A 24,745-nucleotide genomic window follows, 5' to 3' on the forward strand; every position below is an offset into this window, starting at 1 on the left:
TTGCTCAAAAGTCATAATCATATAATTAACCACGTATTTGAATAATTGCTTTTCAAGGTTCTGCTTCAGATTCCTACTTATGTGATAGTTGATTAAACACTACTGCTACATATTTTTACTGTTCATAAAAAGGCTAAGACACCAAATTAGGCAAGGAAATGGCAAGAGAACGCCAGCCCATTTTAGACAAGTTCATCTTTGTAGGGGGGAAGGTCCATCTCATTATCACCTTCAGATTTAGATTGTTCCTCATGCTGAGAATATGACCTGCAAGTTGAGAGTCATCTAGGTGCAATAATGTTATATAGTTTGTGGGAGAAATTCTTTTGGAGCACATCTTCATTAGTGATATGGTCAAAATAGTGAATCCTTAGGATTCTGCAAAGCCATATTTATTAGGAGATATTAAGACTTGTTAATACTGGTTTGACACCTTCCAAGTTTCACTGGCATTAATGGCTCCTGGGATCACTATAAAAGGGATCAGTTTAATTTTCAGTGATATAGACAACAAGGACCACATTTTATTCATCTTCTTGAAAACAGCTGTTGCTTTTACAGTGCGGAGAGGGAGGGGGAGAGAGAGGGATAAAGATAAAGAGAGTATTTGCTTTTGTATGTTAAAGAATAAACATTAAATTTCTGGCCAAAGAATTAATGACAGTAATCAATTTTTAGTATGGTCACATACCAGCATTTAATTAATGGCATTAAAATTACATTTTATTTATTTATTAAATTTATATTTTCTTTTAGGAACTGCTTCTAGAAGCAAATATTAATCAGTTCAATTGTGCAGCTCCAAAGTTTGATTACAAAAGCAGTGTAAGTAAAATAGAAATCAAGAAATGAATGTAGTTATGAGTAAATGGAAGAATGTAATGTAATAAGATTTATTTATTGTAATGGTATTTAAATAATTTTGAATAATTTTTTATTTGATATTGATAATGGTTTGCAGCATAGGCTATGAGCTCATTCTAAGTTCACTTTTAATGCTGACACAATTTGAAGTTGTTTAGCAATTGCATAACAGGCAGAGGTGGATGTCACATACTGTAACAACCGTTTTGCCCAGCACCGGAAATGCACATGGCGTCATAAAACATGGCAATTCGCTTGTGTATGCCGTTCACACATGTGTGCAGCATCAATAAACACAACAATTAGCTCACGCGCCTTCTGCACATGCATGCGGCATCAAATACACAATGATATAGGATGAGATTGCGCCCGGGTGTGTGGTTGGGGCCACCCATAGGTCACAACTACTGGTTTACCCCAGGAGTGGGTTGCTGCCGGCATTATGCTGGTTCGACATGCAAAATGTTTTGCACATGCACGCTCACTTCCCTCGCACACACACCAAATGTGTGCTCCATGCACCTAAAAAGGTCTGCACATGCGCACAACGTTAGAAAAGAAAACAAATTACATTTCTGCGTATGAAGATTGTTCTGCGGATGCGCAGAACCTAAAATCAAGATGGCACCACCGGCAATAGAACCAGTTCGGGGGTGTGGCAGGCTGATTTACAACCTATTTGGCCGAACTGGTCCGAACTGGTAGGAACCCACCTCTGTTTCACCCAAACCAGTCTGAACTGGCAGCAGCCCACCACTGAGAACAGCACGTAAGCTGTGAGTCGTTGCTCTTATTTATATTTGTAAGATGGCCAGAGTCTTGGTAGTCTGCTGGTAAAGAAGAGAACTAATCAGCACTAGTAATAACAAAAGTGCCAATATATTACCCTCCTTTATTTTCTTCTATTTATCCAATTTATTATTGGCAAATATTTACATACTTTGCATAATCAAATGCCTATCTCAAAGGTGCTTTTCACTTTCTTTTTTCCATTGTTTTTCCCCCCAAAGTCCTTTTGAAAAACACCTTTGGGACAACCATGACCTGGATGACTGAGAATCTCCATGGATAATCAAGTGCATAATTTGATTTTGAAATATGCTTTTTTCAATAGAAGAAGTTATATAATAAAGTTACAATATTTTTTACTTGTAGATGAAGGAAACCCTAAACCTTGTTGAAAAATTTGAGGCCCAAAAGATCAAGTACAAGGTGAGCAGTTCTGGGTAGCCGAATGTTTTAAATTGGTGAGATTCAAAAAATTCAATTGAAATCAATTTAAAACCAGACAGGTAACTTTTTGGTGGCCAAGGACTTCCTTAATGTTTATTTCTTTTTTAAAAACAATTGTTTATTAAGTTATAAAGTATTATAAAACACAAAATAAATAAAAGAGCAGTGAGGCAGGAGGGGAAAGGGGAAAGGGTTGTGCTATAAATGGCTGAACCATAATCTAAGTTTACTGAAGTAAATATAGTTTCCTTCCTGACCATAAACTCCATATATTTTATATCATTCTATGTGAAAATGATATGTAAAGGAGGAATGTATACCTCACTGTTCATCAACCAATGAATTAATGGAATTCCTGAACCAAATCATGGCCTCTTCATATTTTTATTAATGTTAGTTTACTTTAAAACTAACAATAGGATCTTAGAAATATCTTACTAAAAAAAAGATCCACTTATTTTCATATGACTTATTTTAACTAAATAAGATTTGATTATAGGCTAAATGTGAAATGAAACATTTTAGGGAATTAATAGATCTTAATATAGTTTGACTGTTAATCATACTTGGGAGGATATGTCACTGATGAAAATAGGAATAGATTTTTTTACATTAGATACTATACAACTTATCATCAACTACATATTTAATAACTAAAGAAACCTAAATAACCATTTTAAAATGTACCATATTTTTCGGTGTATAAGACGCACCGGAGTATAAGATGCACTAAGATTTTGAAGAGGCTAATTTAAAAAAAAAGTTTTTGCACTCTGCAGACCTCCCACATACAGTTTGTTTTTTGTGAAAACAGGCCCTTTTTTGTCAAATGGGCATGCATAGCCTTTAGGAGGCTTATAGAGTGCTCCTGGCGGCTGGAGGGGGCACAAAACTGCCCATTTTTCGGTCATTTTTGCCCTCCCCAGCCCCCAGGATCACTCTGGAAGCCTCCTAAAAGCGATGCACGTACATTTTTGCAAAGGGGGCGGGATTTCGGGAGGCCAAAAATGCTGTATTCAGTGTATAAGATGCACCCAGATTTTCACCCTATTTTTTGGGGGGGGAGAAGGTACGTTTTATACTCTGAAAAATATGATAATTAGGGAATATGGTACTGTTATATTAATTATTGACTGTTAAAGATTTCTTTTGCAATTTTGCTTCTAAAAATATGCATTAATTTATCCAACAGACTGACAGTACTCCTGTTAAGCTAAATGCAGCAGCAATCTTAAGAGAAGGTGTTCTGTACGAAAGAAAAGTGGAACAGGAGCTTAAGAGGTACTTAATCTGTGTCAGATTTTGATAGGGTTTTTATGTCTTCTAAAGAATGACTGCATTGCATTAAAGGAAATTAAGATACTATCTATTGTTTATAATAAAATTAGTCTCCTCTCTTTCAAAATGTAAAAGATTCCAAGGATTATTAATAAAGGTCAGGCTATGTTATCTGAGATATATTAATAGTTGTGGGAATTCTGAATAAGAACATAAGAAGAATCCAAGGCATAACTATTTTAGTAGTTTCAGTTCTCCTATCTGAGGAGAGTTAGTTTGGTGAAGTGGGCTAGAAGCTGGAAGACTGTGAGTTCTAGTCCCACCTTAGGCACAAAGCCAGTGGGTGAGCTTGGGCCAGTAATAACCATTTATTCCTAGGAAGGATGCAGGGACTTCTCTAGGCAATCTCCAGGAGTCGATGGTACATAAAGATAGAAACATAGCATTAGAAAACTGACAGCAGAAAAAGACCTAGTTGTCCATTGAGTCTGCCCTTTGAGTTTTCTGGTTTTTAAATTTATGTATTTATTTATTATTAATATTATTATTTTCATTTTTTGTTGGGTGATGGACACGTGGTTATTCCAGGCATGTTTAAACTTTGTTACTGATGATTGACCAACAACCTCTGCTAACGTTGATTCCAAGCTTAGGGTATAAGAACCAGATGTGTGTTTCTTAACAGTTGTAATTAAAAGAGGTGCACTTGTGAGAGACTGGAGATAATGGACATTTGTACAAGCTTCGGGTCAACTGTAAAATCAATTTAACATGCTAGAAATCACAGCAGAGTTACTGAGAATCTCCACAGACATTCTTCAAATAGAGGTATATCATTGCCTTTTTCAAGAAGATAGATACCACTCCTTCGTTTAAAGAGGCACCAATGACCTCCCAAATCCAGTCAGTCATTCCTAAAGAAGCCAGATTGGGCAAGGATCCAGCCGGTTGTACAAGACCCAGCTTACTTGCTTATCTCTGTCTGTCTGTCTATCATCTATCTGTCTATCTGTCTGCCTATATGCCTGCCTCCCCTCTCTATCCAAAATATCATCTATCACCAATATATTTAGTCCAACTCAACAAAACATAATAGAAGAGAGTCTAGAAATAAACATTAAAATAAGCAAGAAAATATTAAGAGACTGATCTAGATGAATTCAAATCATTTGGACCTGATGGATTGCATCCCAAAAAGGAACACAGATGTTATGTCAGAACCATTGTACCATATCTTTCAAAGAACCTGGAGCATTGGGGAAGGACTACATGTTGGGTGCAGTTTGTCAGCCTGTTACAAATCCATCTGGTGGCGATGCTGTCTATCTCACATTGATTTTATCAGGAAGTAGATTGTGGTCTACTTTGTCAAACTTCTTACTGAACTTCAAGTATATTATGTCCACAGCATTTTTCTGGTCCATTAATTAATCACTTTGTCAAGGAAGGAAAAAGATTTGTTTGATGGGATCTACCCATGTTGGCTTCTGGTTATAACTTTGCTTGCTTCTAGGTGTTAGGTGAAAAAAGCTTATTTCTCAACCTAAAAGAGGTGCAGATAACTTACCTAGCGGTTACCCTTAAGGTGTTTGGTTGATATTTGTCTAGGAAAAAGGCTGGAAATGCTAGGAAAACAAGAGGCAGGAGGGAGATGAGCCAAAGGCCCCCACTTATAACTATTCTAACTTTCACATAAGATAGCAGTGTTTGAGTTGTACTGTTTCCCTTCAAAAATCTGTTTTAATTTTTATTATAGAATCGAACATCTTCTCCAAGGAGCACAGGATCCATCAAAATTTCTGGAATGGCAGCAACAAATGCATAGGAAAGATTTGGACCAACAGCTGACAGAAGCAGAATGTAGAAAACTACAAGGAAAGCTAAGCTATGAGGAAGCTATTTTGGCACGCCAATATTGCATTCAGGAAAAGAAAAAAAATGCTGAACAGAAGAGAGAAGAGGTACTGAGTGCTCTTCAGATTTTATATGGGTTTGAGTTGCACATGTGGGTTATAGATTATAGATACATTATTAAATTATAGATAAATGCATTTGACAGAAAAAGGAGTTTAAGTAGATTCTTGGGGTATGCAGGAAAAACAATGCTTTTCATAAAAATAACCCTTTCTTCTTTTTTCAATCCCAAAAGGATTTGTGTGTAAAGGCTATCATGCATAAGGCACATAATGTTTCTTATTCAAACTTAGTAAGAATAAAAAAAACTACACAATCTCCCTCTTTCTATTCATAATGCCTCTGTTTTGCTAAGATGCAATTTCGATTTATTGACTCTTGTGAAATTTACTGCTACATCTAGATATTTCTTCATGGCTTGAAAATGTTTTTTTTAAATATCTTATAGATTGCTATCTTATTTCAGATCTCCAATATCTTACATGTTGATCAACTTTTAATTACTTGTTTTATGGAGTTTATTTCATTCCTTTGTACTTCCTTCCATTACTGTTCTTTTCAGAATAAATTATTTAACCAAGATAAAGGATGATGCCTATATAAAATACAAACTACATACACACATAGGAAATGTTTTGTATGTCAGCATTTGTATTTAAGCTGTAAACTACTGTAAATCTAGAAGATATGGCAGCACATTAATTGGAGAGATAGACGAGCTCAAAATAGTATGCGTAATATTCTCTCCTCCAATTTTCAAGAGAGTGATAACATTCTGAGATTATGAATTATGAAGGTGACTTTATAATTAATTCTAAGGGAGGAATATGGGTGATAACCACAGAAGTGCCTGGATGGAAAGTTTTATGATTAATCCAGGCTTCAGAGGATCCATATAGAGATTAAAGAGAAAGATGTAGAAACAATGAGGAATAGTTAATTATGTTGATCTGAATTTCACTCCCGGTGACCCTTGGATAAATTCTATTACTATTATAAGGAAATTCCAGGAATCACTTCAATTTTATCCACTCACATTGTCCATTATTTTCTCTTTCTTCTACTACCTTCAATGCTAAACATATAATTTTTTCTAGTTCAGTTTCGGTTCATATCACTTCACGCTCAAGGTTCTCAAACAAACAGCAGGTCCAGAATTGATTGGTTCTCTTTACAGTCTATTGTACAGGTCTTTATCCCCCCCCCTTTCTTAGTATTCAGCCTTCATTGGATTATATTGTCCTAATCATCCTAATATTTGTTATTTTGAAATATCAGTATCTTTTATAATTTGTCTAAATGTGTCATTATTTTCCTCCCTAGAAATATTACCATCTTTACTTCTCCAACAAATTATTTATTTGTATCTATCTTTGAATCCCCACCATAAACAATGCTGTACCTTAATGAAATTGTATCAGTAAAATAATGAACTGGATATTAAGCGGGACATTGAAAAAGGATAGTAAAGAATAGAATAGAATAGAATAATAATTTTAAGTTTATTTTCACTTGGAATGTATACTAATCAGCATACATTAAAATGAAATTTCGTTGTGTACAGCTCAAAAGATCACCACCTCCAATATACACTACATAACCATGACAGAATAAATAAACAAATACAAAATTATGTATATACCCCCATATATGACATAGAGAAGCAACACAGTCTAGTTCAGATGTATACATGTACATGGCGAGAAAATAGTGAAGAGTTGAACGACGTGAGTATTTTTAGTTGAACTCAGCCAACAAAAAGCTGAAGGAAAAACACTCCTTTTATCTTGATATATATGTCTGTGAATTTTTTTTCATGCTCTCACATGGAAAATGAACAGCATATAAAGCAAAAGCAACTTTAAACCACTCTTCCAGAAAATTCAAAAATGAAAAAGCTAATCAGTTTTAATATCAAAAAGATTTTAATGCATTTACCTGAGTTTCTCTGCAGATCCCTGCAAGTCTTCGTGCACGGTCCACAAAAGATTTGCAGAGAAGCTGGGATAAAGTTGTGTTTGTAACTTCCTTTCTAATCATTTTAACATTTGAATTAAGATGTGGAAGACTATTGTGAAATCATTTAAAACGATCTTTATTCCAATTAAACTACTAGTTCTCCAGTGCGCTGCTTGAGGAATCCAAGCATGGGTTAACTTTGTCCATTACCCTAGAGACTGAGTTACGTAATTGTTGACCACCCCTGCTCTGACTGGGATAGTTCAGTTTTTTAACTCAGTCCAGCCTAAAGAGACGTAAAAATTTTTCTTCTAGGACATTAGACAAATTACTCATTATTATTTAGTTGTTATTTCTGGATTTAATTACTTCTGGATTTATTTCAATTTGGGCTGAATATTGTGGTTCAAGACAGAGTAAACCACGTTGTCTACTCATTCCGACAGGCTGTAATTACGCTGGGCTAAATTCGCTCCCGTTGGTGCCTCGGCAGCTTCCCTTGAGGCTCTTGCGGCCGGGGGAACCAGCGCATTGAAAGGATTGCAGCAGCTAGCTGCCGCGGATGTGAGTCGGTTCGCCGTTCTGCATTCCCGCGGGTGCAGCAGTGAGGGTAGGTTCGCCTCTCTTGCGTCGGTTTGGGTGGCCATGATCCGCTTAGAGAGTGCGATCAGCCCAACGTTATTTCGTCGCCTCACATTTGCGGCGCTGCCGTCTCCTTTGTTGTCGGCTTCTGTTGTGCCGGCTGCAAATTGCAGAGCTTTCTGTAGGCGAGCGGTCGCCATTTTGAAGACATTTGAATTTTGTGCCATTTCTCTCTGCAGCGGCGGCCATTTTGAAGCCGCTATTCTGGGCGCCGAGGTACAGCCGGAAGGGGGATGCTTAGCGTTTCATGCACAAATGGCCCCTACGTCACTGACTGCTTGTTCTGGGAGCTGAGGAGGTCAGTTCACCATCTCTCTGCTCCAGTGCCTTGCAAAGTATTCAGAGCTGTTCCACTTCGGCCTTTCCGGCAATCACCTGTGATATTGAGACGTGAGCTGAGCCTTTCAACTCCCTGTTACTAACTATGTCGATCGTTCCATCTCCGGAGACAGCGTTGGGGCTTCTACCTTTTCCCCGGTGCACTCCGAGGCCGCTGGGGCCAGTACTATGGTGGGGAGAGTCACCCCTAGGGCTGCTAGCCACAGGTATCCCGCTTCATCCGGGGCTCCGGTTAGGGCCGCCAAGCGCAAAGACAAAGGTAAATAAAAAGCCCCCATGGCCACCAACAGGTCACCTCTGGCTTTAGTAGCTGAAGGCCCCTCATCCGGTTCTCCCCTTCATTTGATTGAGATACAGGGTTGGTCTCTGGACCTCCCTAACCCCCCAGAACTAACAACTAAGGAGGGGGGATTGGGGCCTCAATCTTCCCCTGATCCTTCTGAGGCCAGTCCAGCCTCAGTTCCAGTGCCCATGCGTTCAGAGCCTACAGCCACGTTTACCCCCACACCTGCTGGGCTGAGGCATGAGGAAGGTGCTGTGTTAGACCCTATCTTAATTGAGACGAGGGACAAACATAAAGTCCTTCCGTCGACCAGTAGATCTACAGACAGGAGACAATAGCCCTACAACAGAAGGCAGCCATTTCAGGCTGGGGATTCGGGCACACTACCGCCCCATATAACTCCCAGTACAACTGGTCTTATACACAATCACAGGATAGGGCTCAGGAACCGTTCTGGGACCAGAGATGGAGGCCGGCAGCAGAACCAGCAACACCCTCAGGCGTGGTGGCCATTTTGTGGTGCCAACAACCGGTCCTTTCCTAGATACCAGTGACTCACACAGGGTGGGGCCCGGACGCCCGGGCCATCCAGACAGTGAGGCAGGGCCTTACTCTAGAATTTCTCACCATTCCCCCGAGAGGTTTCATCAGGTGCCCCGTACCCAGGTGTCAAATAAAACGGCATCTAATGGAACTGAGATCCAACATCCCGGACGATCGGATACACCTCTCTCGGGGACTCTCATTCATCAGAACCCCCAGCTGTTACAGTTAGCTGTGTGGCATGTGAGCGGGCTATCTTGACTCGACAACACTTTTCTGACAAGGTCATCGACACAATCCAGGCAGCGCGACGCCCATCCACAACTCACATCTACGAGGCCACTTGGCAGGCTTTCTGCAGATGGTGTTGGACAGCCGGTGCTGACCCGATCAAGACATCCGTACAACAAGTATTGGACTTCTTGCAAATCGGCATGGGCAAGGGACTAATGTCCAACACCCTCTGCCGCCAAATTGCGGCTCTATCAACTGTGGTTGGCGGCGGGCAGGGCCATTCCCTGGCACAACACCCCAGGGTCCGATCATTCCTGAAGGGCGCATCGAACCTCAGGCCGCCGGTAGTGCATCGCAACCCTACTTGGGACTTGTCTCTGGTGCTTAGGGCCCTCACAGCTGCACCATTCGAGGCCATTCACACGATCAGTCTCCAATTGTTGACCCTTAAAACTGTTCTTGGTAGCAATTACATCGGCTAGGAGGGTGTCGGAGCTGGCAGCGCTATTGGTCCACGAGAACCTCTGTATCTTCTATCTGAACAGAGTCGTTCTGCGGTTGGACCCAGCATTCCTTCCGAAAATTAACTCTTGGTTCCACAAGGTGCAAGAACTCATTCTTCCAGACTTTTGCCCGCAGACTTCACATCCACAGGAGCGGCGTGGCATCACCTTCACGTTCGCAGGGCGCTCCATCGCTATGTGAAATGCACTGCATCATTTAGAAGGCCGGAGGCACTGTTTGTGTCATTTCAGCCATCATCCATGGGGCAGAAGGTGTCGTCACATACCATCGGACGCTGGTTGAAAGCGTGTATCGCCCTTGCCTACAACAGTCAATCCCAACCGGTTCCCAGACACATCACTCCCCATTCCACCAGGAGTGTTGCTGCCATGGCGGCCTGGGCGATGCAGGACTCAGTGGAGGACATCTGCAGGGCGGCGACTTGGTCATCACCGTCGCCCTTTGTCAGACATTATAAAGTAGACATGTACGCCTCGGCAGAGGCTTCCTTTGGGCGGCAAGTCTTGCAAAGGGTTCTTTCACCACCTAGGGCCCTGACCAGCCTAGCTCCCGCCCTTGACTCTCATTGCTTTGGCATGTCCCATGCTTGGATTCCCCAAGCAGCGCACTGGAGAATGACCGTTGACTTACCTGAACGGTCCTTCTATGTGCGCTGCGAGGGGAATCCAAACCCGCCCTCGGCTTCGGCTGGTCCGGGCATTTGACTTTCGCCTACACTTTCACTCATATGGTTACTTACCTCATTGACTATTTGCATTCCATGACAATTATTCCATCTCTTGGATTGGCTGAGCCTTCGTACAAAACTGAACTATTCCAGTCAGAGGAGGCGTGGTCAACAATTACATAACTCAGTCTCTAGGCTAATGGACAAAGTTAACCCATGCTTGGATTCCCCTCGCAGCGCACATAGAGGGACTGTTCAGGTAAGTCAACGGTCGATTTATGTCTATTTGCTTACCGTACTTGGAAATTATTTTTGGATTTTAGACAGAAGAAATGCGGCTCCAGTGTGCAGAAAGATGCCTTCAAGAAAGGAAGGAAAAAGAAAAAAAGGCTCAGCAAGTAGCAGAGGGACATAAAAATGTGAAGCAAGCACAAATGAAACTCCACAAATGCAAACAGCAAATAGGTATTAAGAGTGTCAGATCTATAGAGTTTTAACTAAGTTATTTAGCAACTGGAGCATTTATGAACTTGAGAGAAATGATGTCATTTCATAAGCATTCTTCTTGTCAGAGCAGTAGCAACGAGATTTGGTGGGAGATTTATCATTATCTCCTCTGTCATGGTCAGGCCATTCCATAGTGGCCTTGAAATTTTCCAGTGCTGCCCCCTTCTGCAGGGAGACCGGATATATTTGAATAATCCATCCTCAGCAACCAATGGATCCTCCGTGGCTCCAGAGTGAACTGGGGGATATCCAGAGGATGTCTGCTGTGGAGGCTTTGGCCATAGCTTGGAATCAAAAGGTGGCTGGAGGAGTGACAGGCGCATACTTATGTGCCCCCTCTTGGCTCATCTCTCCTGATTCCTCCCCCATAGTTCACAGAATTGTTGAATGTTGAAGAGGGCCAAGAGCCCCACTGGAGGGAGACAAAAAAGGAACCCAATTGATCATAAATGTACTCCTCTCCCCATACCCCACCATTAGCTGCTATTCTGTGACTCAGCTATCTTACTTGAGAAGACAAAACGAGAAAACTGATTGGTTTCAGAGGTTGCACTTAAAAGAGGTTGCACGTAAAAGCTTTACCATCCCCAATGTATAAGCCTCTGAAATTTTTCTTTAAAACATCTCTTGAATACTTTAGAACAGAGATTTCTTGATAGATTTCATTCTATACAAAATGGATTCCCTATACTCCCTGGTGATGCTTTTAATCTGTGGAATCCCTAAATGCCCCTAAACAATTAAAGAAACTGCTACCCTTATGGTGTCTATAGATGTCATCTGCAGGAATGGAATGGGATGTAATACAAATATGCCTTTTGGGGTCTATGTTGATGACATTGTCACTGACCATTGATTCAAGTTGCAGAGTAGCAAGAGCTCTTTGAATATATTCTCTAATTACTTAGACCTCCAATTACAATTTACACCAGAATTCATTCTATTTGCAAATCGTTTCTGTATTTACTTATCTTTGCCAATAGTATATTAGTAAAGTTTATATCTTTTTCTGTTTTTCTAGTTCAAGAGGTATCTAAAAAAAGCCAGGACATGCTACTTCAAGTTTTAAAAGATGAAGAAGAGAAATTTAAAAAAAGATATGAACTGATTCAGCAAATAAGAGCTATAGAATATGTGCCATTCCTGAAAAATAGATTTATTGACTTAACTAAGGTAAATTCGTAATAAAATAGTATGGTTAAGCCAACAGTGAATTAGAAAACGAAGATATTTTGTTTATTATAACTTATGAATCCCATCTTATAACTTCTAAAAATGTTTTTCTATTAATTTCTCCAGAGTTTTAGAAAGCATTGTTAAAATGTTGGATAGCATTGCTAGAAACGACCTAGCCATTCATTTTTTGTGAGCATCTTGTGGCTGAGTGTAATTTTTTATGACAGGAATATGAAATCTGTTGTATCTTGGATACTTTCTGGCAATCCACCTTTCTTAAACTTTTATTCCGGACAATTTGTTCCTTCCAAATTTTCAGGAAAGAAGATTAAAATAACGGCCCTTTTAGTTCAGTACCATGAATCTTAATTTGTTTTACTAATAAGATATTTGTTTGTTTGTGTTCATTCATAATATTAAACCATTAAACCAAAGGTCCATTGGCCATATGCCAGCTGTTGCATTCCTTTATTCCTCAGACTGATTCTAAATACTAATGACTGATTCTAAATACTAAATCAGGAGCCAAGAAAGTAACATGTTTTGCCATATATTTTTTCCCATTGAAAATCAAAGATAATCCACAAATTGCTGCTGCTTACCTTGGTTATTTTTGTTTATACTTCAGTTCTCAAAAAAATTATATGTGAATGCAGTGTTCTTGTTTTATTTGGTAAGTAAAGTAACTATACTGTGTCTTTCCACCTACTATATGCATTATTTTCTGTTTTCAGATCTTCACTAAACCTTTTATATAGCTACATTGGCTACATGTCAGGGAATTGTGCAGCAGGTGTACAAATGAAGTCAGAGACGCTGACACGAACTTTATATAAATAAATACATTTTACATCTATATTTACAACAGACAAGGTAGACTGACAGGAGCATTATGAGATAAATTGTCAGGATACACAGAAGAAAAAGGCAGGAAAAGCGGGAAACTCCCCCTCTACGCCCACAGCAGCCAATCACAGCGCAGATTGCCTCACACAGGAGTCCACACTCTCCAACCAATCAACCACAACTATGTTCTGGCTCACTGCACAACCTCATTGCTCCAGCCACTAAGTTTAATTTTTTTTGTGTCTCCATGTGGATTCTAATGTAAATTAAGATACAACAGAAACATGGTGCTTCTGCTTTTCTTTTCCACAGACTGGTAACCATGGTGTACTTGGTGAGATGTCAATTGTGGAACTTCAAGAACGTTTAGCTTTGCTGAAAGAATCCCAGCAAAAAGCAGAAGAAGAGAAGAGGGATCTGATAATCCATGAAAAACAAGCGAAGGAACAACTTCTTTTGGATAAATTGGATCAAATCTGTATGTTCAGAGAACAATTCGGCAGAGCAGCTGCATTAAAGTTAGTTTGAAATACGGTAACATTTATGCAGACTCCATTGTTTAAGCAATGCCATTATTTATGATGAAACACATGCCATAAAAGTGTGCACACTAAATTTATTTATTTAATAATCTCATAGACAAATAAATAAAGTGTACAATTCAATTGAAAAAAACCTGATCCTTTTTCCACCCAAAAATCCTTTGGGTGGGAAAATAACAATAAAACACACAATAATGTGATTGCATAAGTGCATACCCTCTTAGAAATAAGGATATGACTGTTCAGAATTAACCAATGTTAAATAGTAGTCAGTTTGCCACTAATTAAGGGGACTCTGACAAAGCCACTGTGCAGCTGTTGTAGTAGGATTTACTAGAACAATTACTTGCTTGCCTCTTACGGTAAAAGTCATGGTCTGCAAAGAGCTTACAAAGCATCAAAGTGATCTCATTGTTGGAAGGTATCCTTCAGTAGAAAGGTACAAAAATTTTTCGAAGGCATTGAATATACCATGGAACACAGTGAAGACAGACATCAAGAAGTGGAGAAAATATGGCATAATAGTGATATTACCAAAAATTGGATGTCCCTCTACAATTGATGAAAAAAAAGAAGAAAACTTGGTCCGTGAAACTGCCAAGAGGTCTACGACAACATTAAAGGAGATGCATGAATTTCTGGTGAGCACTGTATGTGTACTACATATGAAAACAGTCTACCGTATTCTTCATGTAAAACATCCAAAGCCAGCTACATTTTGCAAAAACCTACATCAAGTCTGACAAAAACAGGTGACAGTTAAAGCATTGTGGTGGCAGCATTAAGCTTTGGGTCTGCTTTTCTTCAACTGGAACTGGGGCAAGGTGGAGGGAATTATGAACAGTTGCAAATATCAGCCAATTTCGGCACAAAACCTTCAAGCCTCAGCTAAAACCCTGAAGAGGCATTTCACGTTTCACCATGACGGCAACCCAAAGCATGCCTCCAAATCAACAAAAGAGTGGCTTCCCTGGAAGATCATCAAGGTTTTGGAGTGGCCCAGCTATCCAGTTGGAATGTATCCAATTGAAAATCAGTGGGTTGACTTGAAGAGGACTGCATAGGAGCTGCCGTCGTAATCTGGCAGGTTTGGAACATTTTTGCCAGAAAGAATGAACAAATGTTCCCAAGAAAAGATGTGCCAAAAAGCTCCTCCTCCAAAAGATTGAATGCTGTCATAAAATAAAAAAACAAAATATTAGTTTTAAGGACTACGCACACTTACCCAATTATGTTACTTTACATTTTTATTGTATCTCCCCCCCCCCCCCCCGGATTTTTGTTTTTCTATCAAATTGTACAGCTTGTATGTTAAAAGCTAGAAAAAAGTCTGAAGTGATTTATCTTGATCTGATATTTTTACATTCTCCAAACCTGGCATTTTAACAGGGATGTTTAGACTTTTTATATCCTCTGTATATCTTGCCCCTATTTGCTGCCATCTTCTCTGGGTATTGCCCCAAGGATAGGAGATAAGGATATCTTCAGAGGGATTGATGCATGATCTGACATGGACATTATTTTTTTTCTATTCCTCTTTTACTCTTGCTCCATTTTCCAAGATATAATTACCAGTAAGTATATGTCTACCTTGGGAAACAAGATGGGAATCTAGACAAAGCAATACAAACATGCACAGAGCTCATCACATAATTAGCCCCGAGAAGCCCTTCCACTCCATAATGTGATAATGATCAGAATGTGCTACAGACAACTTATAGACAGCTGTCAGTGTGAGTAACTCTATAGAACCAAAGGGCAGAGTTCAAGATTTCATGGAAAAATGTGTGTTCATGGTAAGATTTCATCACAACTCCAAAGTGCTGTAGTTTTCCTTTGCACTGAACTGTTCTGGCTATTGATGTTTTAGTTGCCCTTCATTTTATATAATCCTCGACTTAACGACCACTGTCACTAGGATGTAGTTAAGTGAACCATTATATGACCACGCCACATTTTACGACCTTTATTGCTGCGATTGTTGAATGAATCATGTCATTAAACGAGTTCTGCTTTCCCCATTGATTTTATGCGTCAGAAGCTAGCTGAGAAAGCTGAAAATGGTGATCAGGCGACCCTGGAACACTTCATCAGTCAAAAATAATTTACCAAGCACCTGAACTGCGATCCTACGACCACAGGGACGCTGCAATAGCATAAGTGCAAAGACTGGTAGTGGGTCATTTTTTTCAGCACCGTTGTAACTTTGGTTGCTAAGCAAATGGCCATAAATCAATGGCTATCTGTATTTCAGATGAATCGGCTACTCTAAATTAGCACTCAGCTTTAGGAATTGGCTTACGTTTCTTGCCATTAATCAGATTGCTGTACAGTTGGAAGTTATGTAACCTGAAAAGCAATCTCAGCTAATGTGTGTTCCCTACCTATTTATTGCTGGCTTTTTTTATGGTAGGCAAAATGGAGAGATAACTATTTTGCTGTTGCAACTGATTCAAAAGACGTATATGAGAGTTCCATTAAATCGAAGACATTCCTGGTGTGTTTTTTGAGGAAATTGGAAGTCTCTGCCAGGACTATAGATCTACAACTTTAATTGCTTTTAATTTATTTATGAAGAAATAAGGGCACAATTTAGTGGATGCATGTTTCATAATGCCTTTTGTTTAGAATGGAACCATGCTTGGATGTGTATTTTTCTTCTTGTATGTCTTTCTCGTTAAGTTGTAATTAAGTCATTGTTTCTGGATAACAACTAATTGCAAAGTGTTATTTATTGTATCATTTTCTTTAGACAGGAGGAAAAGAAAACGAAGGTGTCGCCTCGTGAAGCCATTTTAAAAGAGGAACAAGTTTTAGATCTACAGAAAAAAATTATGGAAAAGTCTACTGAACGTAAAATGCAATCTGAATATTTAAAAACTAAATCTATGAAGTCTAATGGGAAATCAAAGCAACTTTGGAAGTTAGACAAAGTAAGGAAAGGAAAATAGCCCTTTCTTTTGCATTTTATAAAACAATCAGACTGTCCTCTCTTAATTTAATGGGTCTTTGAAGCATGTGTGGAAATTGGAAAAATTCTATATTCTTGTTTTACACTTTAAAAAATTAAGCATACACCCATACATTTAATATATTCTATATCTTGGTCGTAGAACATACATTTCCATTCCTCATATGTAACACTCATAATATGCATGAAAATATGACATGAGGTTTCAAAAAAGTTAAAATTTGTATAAAACAGCTGATTCAAATGTTAATCGTGTAAATATATGTTGAAATTTAAAGTATAATTTCAACACATACTTCAGTACTTGATTAATATCTGAAACTTTTTGAAACTTACATTTTCAAAGAGAAAAATAGAAAGGACAAAAAATGTTCTTAAATAACTAAAGAGCATTTTTGTCCTTTTGTTCTCTTTTAATTGCTTTTCAAATTTACTATAAGGCCATCATTTCCCAATTTTATTCCATCAGTGCAGATGAGTGGAGTAGCCATCACGTACACATTAATCCCAACTGCTTGGAAGGTATCACTCTTCTCTTTGCCCCTCCTTCAGAAGGCACAAGGCAAGCAATGCGCATGTTCAAGCCAAGGTGAAACCATTGGTGAAGTGGGATTTGCAGAATTGGCTTTAAGATGACATCTTCATCTGGAGGAAAATATTGGTTTTTTGAATTTAAATTGGCAACAGTAGCCTGCTGCTGGGTAATAGGGCAATCACAAGAAGCATCCTCTCCTCACTGGTGGTTCTGGGTCTATCTCACCTGATGAGCAAGGAGAGAAGTGCTCTGCTGAACACTTAATGAGGACACTCGCAATTCCACACAGCTTTGCTTTCTGACAAGCAATGCTTTAATTTTAAAATGCCTACATAGCACATGCGTGCTAATCGTTTCCGTCTCTAGGGGCGGTGCTCATCTCCGTTTCTAAGCCAAAGACCTTCCCACCAAAGGTGGTTCCTATTTTTCTACTTGCATTTTTTTACGTGCTTTCGAACTGTTAGGTTGGCAGAAGCTGGGACAAGTAACAGGAGCTCGCTCCATTACGCGGCATTAGGGATTTGAACCGCTGAACTGCCGACCTTCTGATCGACAAGCTCAACATCTTAGCCACTGAGCAACCGCATCCCTCAATGCCTACATAGTAATTGCTTAATAGTCGGTTCTAGAATTTTGTCTTAAGTTTGTTGTTTTCAAATAACAGCTTTTTTCCTGTTATTTGAAGACAAAACAACAGCACCTTCTCCCATCCTATGTTACCGTGGTGGCGCAGTGGTTAGAATGCAGTACTGTAGGATAACTCACGGCTTACTGCAATTCAATTCTGAGTGGCTCAAGGTTGACTCAGCCTTCCTTCTGAGGTCGGTAAAATGAGGATCCAGTTGGGGACAATATGCTGACTTTGTAAATCGCTTAGAGAGGTTTGGAAAGTACTATGAAGCAGTATATAAGTCTAAGTGCTATTGCTATTACCATATCCATTTGCATGAGGAACTTTCAGAGAAAGGGGTCTAAAATTACATTTGCAAGCTCACCTTCACAAGGAACTTCATGGCATCCCTGAACTAATTATTTTTTGCAGGATGTGTCCACATTACATTGATCTCACTCTCAGTTCATTGTTGAGATAACCTAGTCCAGTGCTTAGTTGTTTCAGATTGGAAATGGCATTTCATTCTTTTGACATAGAATTTCTAAGGAGGCAATGTAGTGCATGTAGAACTGAAGCAAGGAATGACACTGTTAGCAAATGTTTGCATTTTTTAGTATTTTTTTTAAAAAAATCCTGACCCCTCTGTGATCATTTTGATCTGAGAAGTTCAGTCCATGGGAGTTTATTTGAATTGGCTTTCCAGAAAGTGATAAAGGTGAACAATGCAGGGCTTGAAAAATTCAAGCTCTTCCTGTCACTCAAGTACCTAGGAAATATTTGGAATACCAAATACCAGCTGCCCCAATGAAGAAAGAAGAGAGGCCACTTCAATTTATTGCAATAAAACAATCAGGAGAATTTTAGATAGCTTGATGAAGGGTCACATAAAAGGGTTATTTTTTCTTGTGTCTTCCCAATCTTTTCCAAGTTTCACTGAGACTTTGTAGTCAAACCATTACCAGGTGACCCAGGTGCAGGATATTAGGGATGTATTAACAAACCTTAGGGATGTTGAAGGAAATGTGTATGGTGGGGTACCTCAATCAGCATTGTGGACCACTTGCGACATCTGGATGGCCTTCAAGAGCCGCCTCATGTAGAGCATGTAATGATTATTTTATTTAACATGTTTGAATTAATATTAGCATACTCTATATTTTGCTTTTACAGAAATCTCGAGGAGAGGATCACTGGAAGAAATTGGAAGAAAGTCGACAACAGCAATTTAAAATGCTTCAGCATGGTCTTATGTCTAGAGATAAAGCTCAACAAATGATGCTAAATGAAGCTTTGAGAACTGGAACCACTGTTTGTATATTAAGACAAAATTGTTTCTAGATATACTGCTGCTTATTAGACATTTACTACTCAATTTCTGATTTCTTGAACTACTTTACACTTTAGATATGGCTACTAACTGGCAGCTGTTTTTAGAATTATAATGCTTTACAAAAATTAGCTATTATAAGTAATACTAGTTTTCAAAACAAATGTGTGGTACTTTTTAAATATTATGTTTTTCAAATAAAAAGGAGACAAATAAATGCATTTTAATATTTTAAAATATTTTTTCATTTAAGCAGATATTCCAGATGAATTTCTTCAATGATTTTATTTTATGAGGGCCGTTAGTATTGTATAATTGTATGTAATTCGATATAATATGAAGCTTTCCAACATCAGACTTTTCTACTAGGGTCCCATCCTTCTGGAATATTCTCCCCTGAAATGTTAGGATGACCCTGATCTTGGCTTTTTTGTAAGGTCGTGAAGATTTGGTTGTGTTACTTGGGCCTGGGGACCCGAGTGTGTTAAGAGCCCTGTTTGCTGGCTGCATCTATAAGAACACTTTTAGTCAGTGTCATTTATATTTATTTTGAACTGTTTTATTAATAGGTTTGCTTTTATTATGTCTTATCTCATGTCAGAAATGCAGGATCTAGAAAGAGGAGGGACATTATTTAATATTTAAAAAATTAAAAGCTTTCATAAAACATAATTAAAATTCTGGTTACAATACAGTACTGCAGGCCAACTCTGTCCATAGATTGTAGTTTGATCCTGATGGGGCTCGAGACTATCTCAGGCTTACGTTCTTTGGTAAAATGAGCATCCAGATGGTTGTGGGCAATATGCCCAGAGATTGCTGGGAAGAACCATGGGGTGATATGTGCTATTGCTATAATTCTAGCTCAAGAATGGGCCATGTTAGTGGCAGGAACATTTCCGGCCAGCAAGTCGTTCTGTGTGCAAATCGGTCCCAGAGGGCACTGTAAAAAATAGATACTTGTTTGGATAGTGCCACATTTACAGTGAATATCTTCATCCTCAGGGAGAAACCCCCATTTTCCCATTTAATCTTTAGTTCTAGCCAGATCAGTAACATTTTATTATGCACACTGCCCAGTGTCATTTGTTGATTTGGGACGGCTACAGAAACCAATTCAATCAATCAATCAATCAATCAATCAATCAACTTTATAACATTACTCCAAAAGGGGATATAAAGAACATGATCAAAACGTGAGAGTTAAGATGTTCTTGAATTTCTTGCAACACTAACAAATGATAATCCATCCTTTACAAAATATTCTACATACTGTCCCATAGAGATTAATATTTTGATGGATTAATTTAAGCTTTAATTCATAGGGCATAAACTTTGTATTTTTCAAAACACAAATCCATTGAGTCCTTTGACAGAACCAGAGTTTCCAGTTGTTGATTTTGAGCTTGTACATATTTTAAACCATTTCTTTAACTTTTGACAAAAGAAAGAAGTAGGTTTGGATTCTGAAATTAATTATTTAGTATTAATAACATATTGAGTATTTTAGAAGTTGCTAAAGCGTCAGATCCATGTTGAAAGGTCAAGCATATTTTAACTGGATATACTGTAACTCCATTGTTGCATCGACAGTAAAGAAAATTGTACATTCAGACTTGCAAGACTGTTAATGTAGCTTTGCTATAAAGTAGAATTGGGTCATCTGTCTGGTCTAACTGGAAAAGACACCCTTTCTGCCTCAAATCTCTCTCATTTTATTTGTGGATGCATTAAAATAGCTTTAAAGTATTTTTCAGTTTGGTGGTGGCTGTTGAATAAAAGTTTTGCTCCTCTCTAGAAAGGAGCTGCATCTGTTCACAGATATTAAAGCGGAGTGCAATAGGAAGGGGTTACTTAAGATGTATGGTAAAACTAGAGATAGGCTTAAGAATAAACAGGTGATGAATGGAAGTGGACTAAATACAAAAACAGCCAGTGCAGGAAATATGTATTTCAAGCCAGTTTGGTCATACAGAGGCATTGAACATCATTTCAAGAGAAAGGTATGACGAGTATGCTGAATAGAATTATTGAGATCTAAAAATAAAAAGGTGAGAACTTTGAAAAAAAGACATGTGCATTGTGAAAGTTGTTCAATTTAATCCACTATCCTCTATTTTCAACATACACCAGTACATACTTATGGGAGGGAATGGAGCCAAAACATAGCTCTATCTTTGAATTCTCTCTAGTTAACATTTGGTGAGAAACTAATTTCTTAGTTTTCTTTTGATTGCATCTGAAACAGCCCTTAATCTTCATTATTCAGCACTATAACTTTGAACTGCACATGTATTTTCTATTATATGCTCCATTGGGACACTCACTGTGAGATGCTTTTTTACTTTTGACTCTATGACACTGCTCCAGGTGAACTTGTACTGAGAAAATCAGTGTCACCATCTTATTATTATGCCCAAATAATTCCCCCAGACCAGAGGGACGAACTGCTTCTACAAGTCTCAGCAGGAGGAAAAAATAACCCCCTTTCCCTAAAATTAGCTCACTCTGGGCAGAAGAAAACACATTTGTCCCTGATCAGAATCGACAATCAAGAACTTTCATTATAAGCAACACAAAAACATTTCTAAGGCTGGCTTTGCCCTTTCTATGCAGTTATAGAAACAACAGATGGCCCTGTGTGCTGATTGGAAGTTTTGGAAAAGGTCAGAATCCTTTTTTGGATTGGTCCAAGTCTTGATAAGATTTATTCACTGACTTCTACCAGTCCAGCGCTATCCACCCTGCACCAGCATTAATATGCTCTGGGTCATTGGTCTGCTATCAAACCTTAATGTGAGTAGATAGTCATTCAGGTCATCGTCATCCCAAAAGTGCTTTCTCACAGGCAACTGGACTATTTTTCCTTGACGAAGTAGATACTGAAAGGATGGTGGGTGGGGATGGAAGTATTTCTTTGCAGTCATCTGCTCGTTAGTACTCTCTCTCAGAGCCATTGAGGCCACTTGGGGGTTTATCTGGCCTCAGGGTCACCTGAATCAGAGTGCAATTGGTTGTGAATCATCGCCAGCTACCATTGGAGTTGGGGGCAGACTCGGACAATGAGGAGGTTGGGGAGGAACCTGGGACAGTTCTGGAGTCTGAGGAAGGCTCTGATGGATGTTCTGCGTCGGATGCAGAGATAGAGCCAGTGCTGTCCGACATTTCGCAGCCACTAGAGAGTCAGTTGCAAATGGAGGCTGAGAACTGTTAGGAGAGGAGAACAACTGAGGATAAGGAGTCGACTTGGGAAGCAAGGCACACATTGGATGCTGAATGGCCCCTCCCTGGCTGTGGGAAAAATAGAAGAAAAGCGGAGTGGTGGTCGTAGGAGACATCAGTTTGGATTTCAGAAGATTTGAATCATGTTTTGTGCCTTAGAGATTGCTTGCCAGAACTTAATTTGCAGCATTTCTGCTGGGAGCTCAAGGTCTGGCAATTATCTCAAAGAACTGATAAGGTCAGTTACTGCAGTTAACTCTTTGCAGGACTATTGCCTGGACTTTCAGTGGGTGAATGCAATTCACAGGAGATAAATAAAAGGTTTTTTTGGGACAAGGAGTCTGTTTATTGGTTCTGCTAAGTTAAGAACAGAACTGCTGAAAGGGCTGCATTGTAGACTGGAGATAGGTGGTGTCTTATTCCTCCTCTGTTGAAGGAGGACTGTGCAGTGCACATTAAGGAAGACAACAGCCTTAGCATTGAGGTTTACCGAAACCCCCCTCCCCAGAGATCAATATTTTTTCATTCTCACCACCCCTTGAAGCACAAAAATGGGAGTGATCAGAACCCTAAACCACCAGGCTGAAACTTTGCCTACCAGGGAAAAGAAAAATAACTAAAATATGTTAGAACTTATCCTAACTGGGTCTTCATCAAATTAAAAAAAAAAGATCCAACTCTTCCATTATAAGGGGGGGGGGGGGAAGGAACAATAAACGTAGCAACATTGTCATTCCATACATTGCAGGAATATCTGAAAAGTTCAGGAGAATTTTCAACCAGCACATCATACATGTAGACCCTACACTCAAGAATAAACTAATACAGAAGCTTGTCCACCCTAAGGATAAAACACCCAACGCAAACTGAGTAATGTGATATATGCAATTCAATGCAGTGAGATGTGCAAATCTGTACACTGATGAAACAAAACCACTTCATAAGTGCACGGCAGGACAAGATTCAGCGACCCATCTGCATTTGAAAGACAAAGGTCACTTTTTTGAAGACAGCAAAGTCCACATATCAGACAGAGGACCAATTGTTTGAAAGAAGAGTAAAAGAATCCATCCATCCATCTTAGAACTAAACACCCCTCCCTCAACAGAGGGGGAGGAATAAGACACTACTTATCTCGTCTACAACGCAGCCCTTTCGCAGTTCCAAGAAAATTCCACAATTGCATTCTGATTCAGATGATCTCTAGTGCACAGATAAACCCCACAAGTGGCCTCAACAGCTTTCAGATAGAATGCTAACAACCAGATAGCTGCAAAGAAATACCATCCTTCCATCCCCACCCACCATCTTGTCAGAATCTATCCTTCCATCACCTCACCATCACAACCGATGCTTAGTGGATATGAAAAAAAACATTTTTCTTCTTCCTCAAGGAAAAACATTCCAGTTGCCTTTTGAAAAAGCACCTTTGATACCAAGCCTTAAGCATTTTTTATATTCCTCCAACTGCCAGCATGCTGTAAAACAGCAAGTCACTTACTCTACTTATTACATAAAAAAGCATATTTATTCTTTTTTATAACAATATCTGAAACAGTGTTGTAAGATCCTTAAAAAAACACAAATCACAATAATTAAAGCATCTTCTATTTAATAACAAGAAAATCCTTCCTTTGTTTTTGCTTTTTAATCTGCCAGATAAGAATAATGATCTAACATGATATGTTACTTCCAGAACAGAAACATGGTTTTCAGCTGGTTTGATGGAATACAAGGCCCTTCACTATGAGAAAGTTGGCCTAGTACAATGAAACCTCCATACTAAAAACTAAAAGAACATATTTGAAAACCAAGGGATTATAAGATATTTTCAATACAGAATCCTGTCAAGTCTCATTTATAATGTGTCTGTGTACATACAAACACAGACACACACACACATATATACATATATATTTGTATGTATGCATGTATTCTAAAGTGCATCTTTTAAGACTTGACGAGTGAAAGGACATTTTCAATTATAAAATACTTAACACAAGATATATAATAATTGTTAAATCAGAATGTACATTTTTAAAAACTAATGTTTAAATTTTGATTCACTAAAGAATAAAAGATGTCAGTTACAAGAGTGTTACATCATTCTTCAGAATTATAGAGCTTTGGATGATCTTGTTACTTGCCAATCTTTAGATTTGAAATACAGTAAAGAAAAACAGTTCAGTCACGGATCATAAAATTATGCTTAGATTTTGGGAAGCTTTGGTGCACTGACAACAGGATTGGAGTCCTGCAAGAATCTCCTTCCTGCATTCTTGTAGTCATAGGTACAGGTGTGAGTCTCTGCATAGCGATGAGTTGCGCAGAAGTTGTTTCCACATCTGAAGAAAAAAACCCGAAGGGTTAGAAAATATGAAGACAAAAAAAAAAGTTTACAAATCTTCAAAAACAAGACAAAAAAAAAGAGCAACTCAAACTGTATGGGCATGGATGTAAGCGGGTGTGTGAGTATGCAATTATAAAAAGAACATTTTAACATTTCAAACACTCATATTCAACCT

The 24,745-nt window shown here is 38.8% G+C and overlaps 2 protein-coding genes across 9 annotated transcripts in view; one reads left to right on the plus strand and one right to left on the minus strand.

The window, feature by feature from the left end:
• The window catches only part of CFAP99 (cilia and flagella associated protein 99), a 33,249-nt gene extending 9,572 nt beyond the window's left edge, over positions 1–23,677 (plus strand). For both annotated transcript variants that reach the window (XM_081947299.1, XM_081947300.1), the window contains exons 8-16: positions 757–825; positions 2,020–2,076; positions 3,290–3,378; positions 5,132–5,336; positions 10,805–10,946; positions 12,010–12,161; positions 13,323–13,528; positions 16,305–16,485; positions 18,842–23,677. In XM_081947299.1, coding sequence (XP_081803425.1) covers positions 757–825; positions 2,020–2,076; positions 3,290–3,378; positions 5,132–5,336; positions 10,805–10,946; positions 12,010–12,161; positions 13,323–13,528; positions 16,305–16,485; positions 18,842–19,009 — 1,269 coding nt within the window. In that variant the 3' untranslated portion in view covers positions 19,010–23,677. The remainder of the gene's footprint in view (positions 1–756; positions 826–2,019; positions 2,077–3,289; positions 3,379–5,131; positions 5,337–10,804; positions 10,947–12,009; positions 12,162–13,322; positions 13,529–16,304; positions 16,486–18,841) is intronic.
• A 138-nt stretch (positions 23,678–23,815) lies between these two features.
• ZFAND4 (zinc finger AN1-type containing 4) overlaps positions 23,816–24,745 on the minus strand; it is a 34,683-nt gene continuing 33,753 nt past the window's right edge. For all 7 annotated transcript variants that reach the window (XM_081947293.1, XM_081947295.1, XM_081947292.1 and 4 more), the window contains one exon: positions 23,816–24,565. In XM_081947293.1, the coding sequence (XP_081803419.1) occupies positions 24,405–24,565 (161 nt within the window). In that variant the 3' untranslated portion in view covers positions 23,816–24,404. The remainder of the gene's footprint in view (positions 24,566–24,745) is intronic.

The sequence above is a fragment of the Natrix helvetica genome, assembly GCF_964273705.1.
Source record: "Natrix helvetica genome assembly, chromosome: 3".
Lineage (NCBI taxonomy): Eukaryota > Metazoa > Chordata > Lepidosauria > Squamata > Natricidae > Natrix > Natrix helvetica.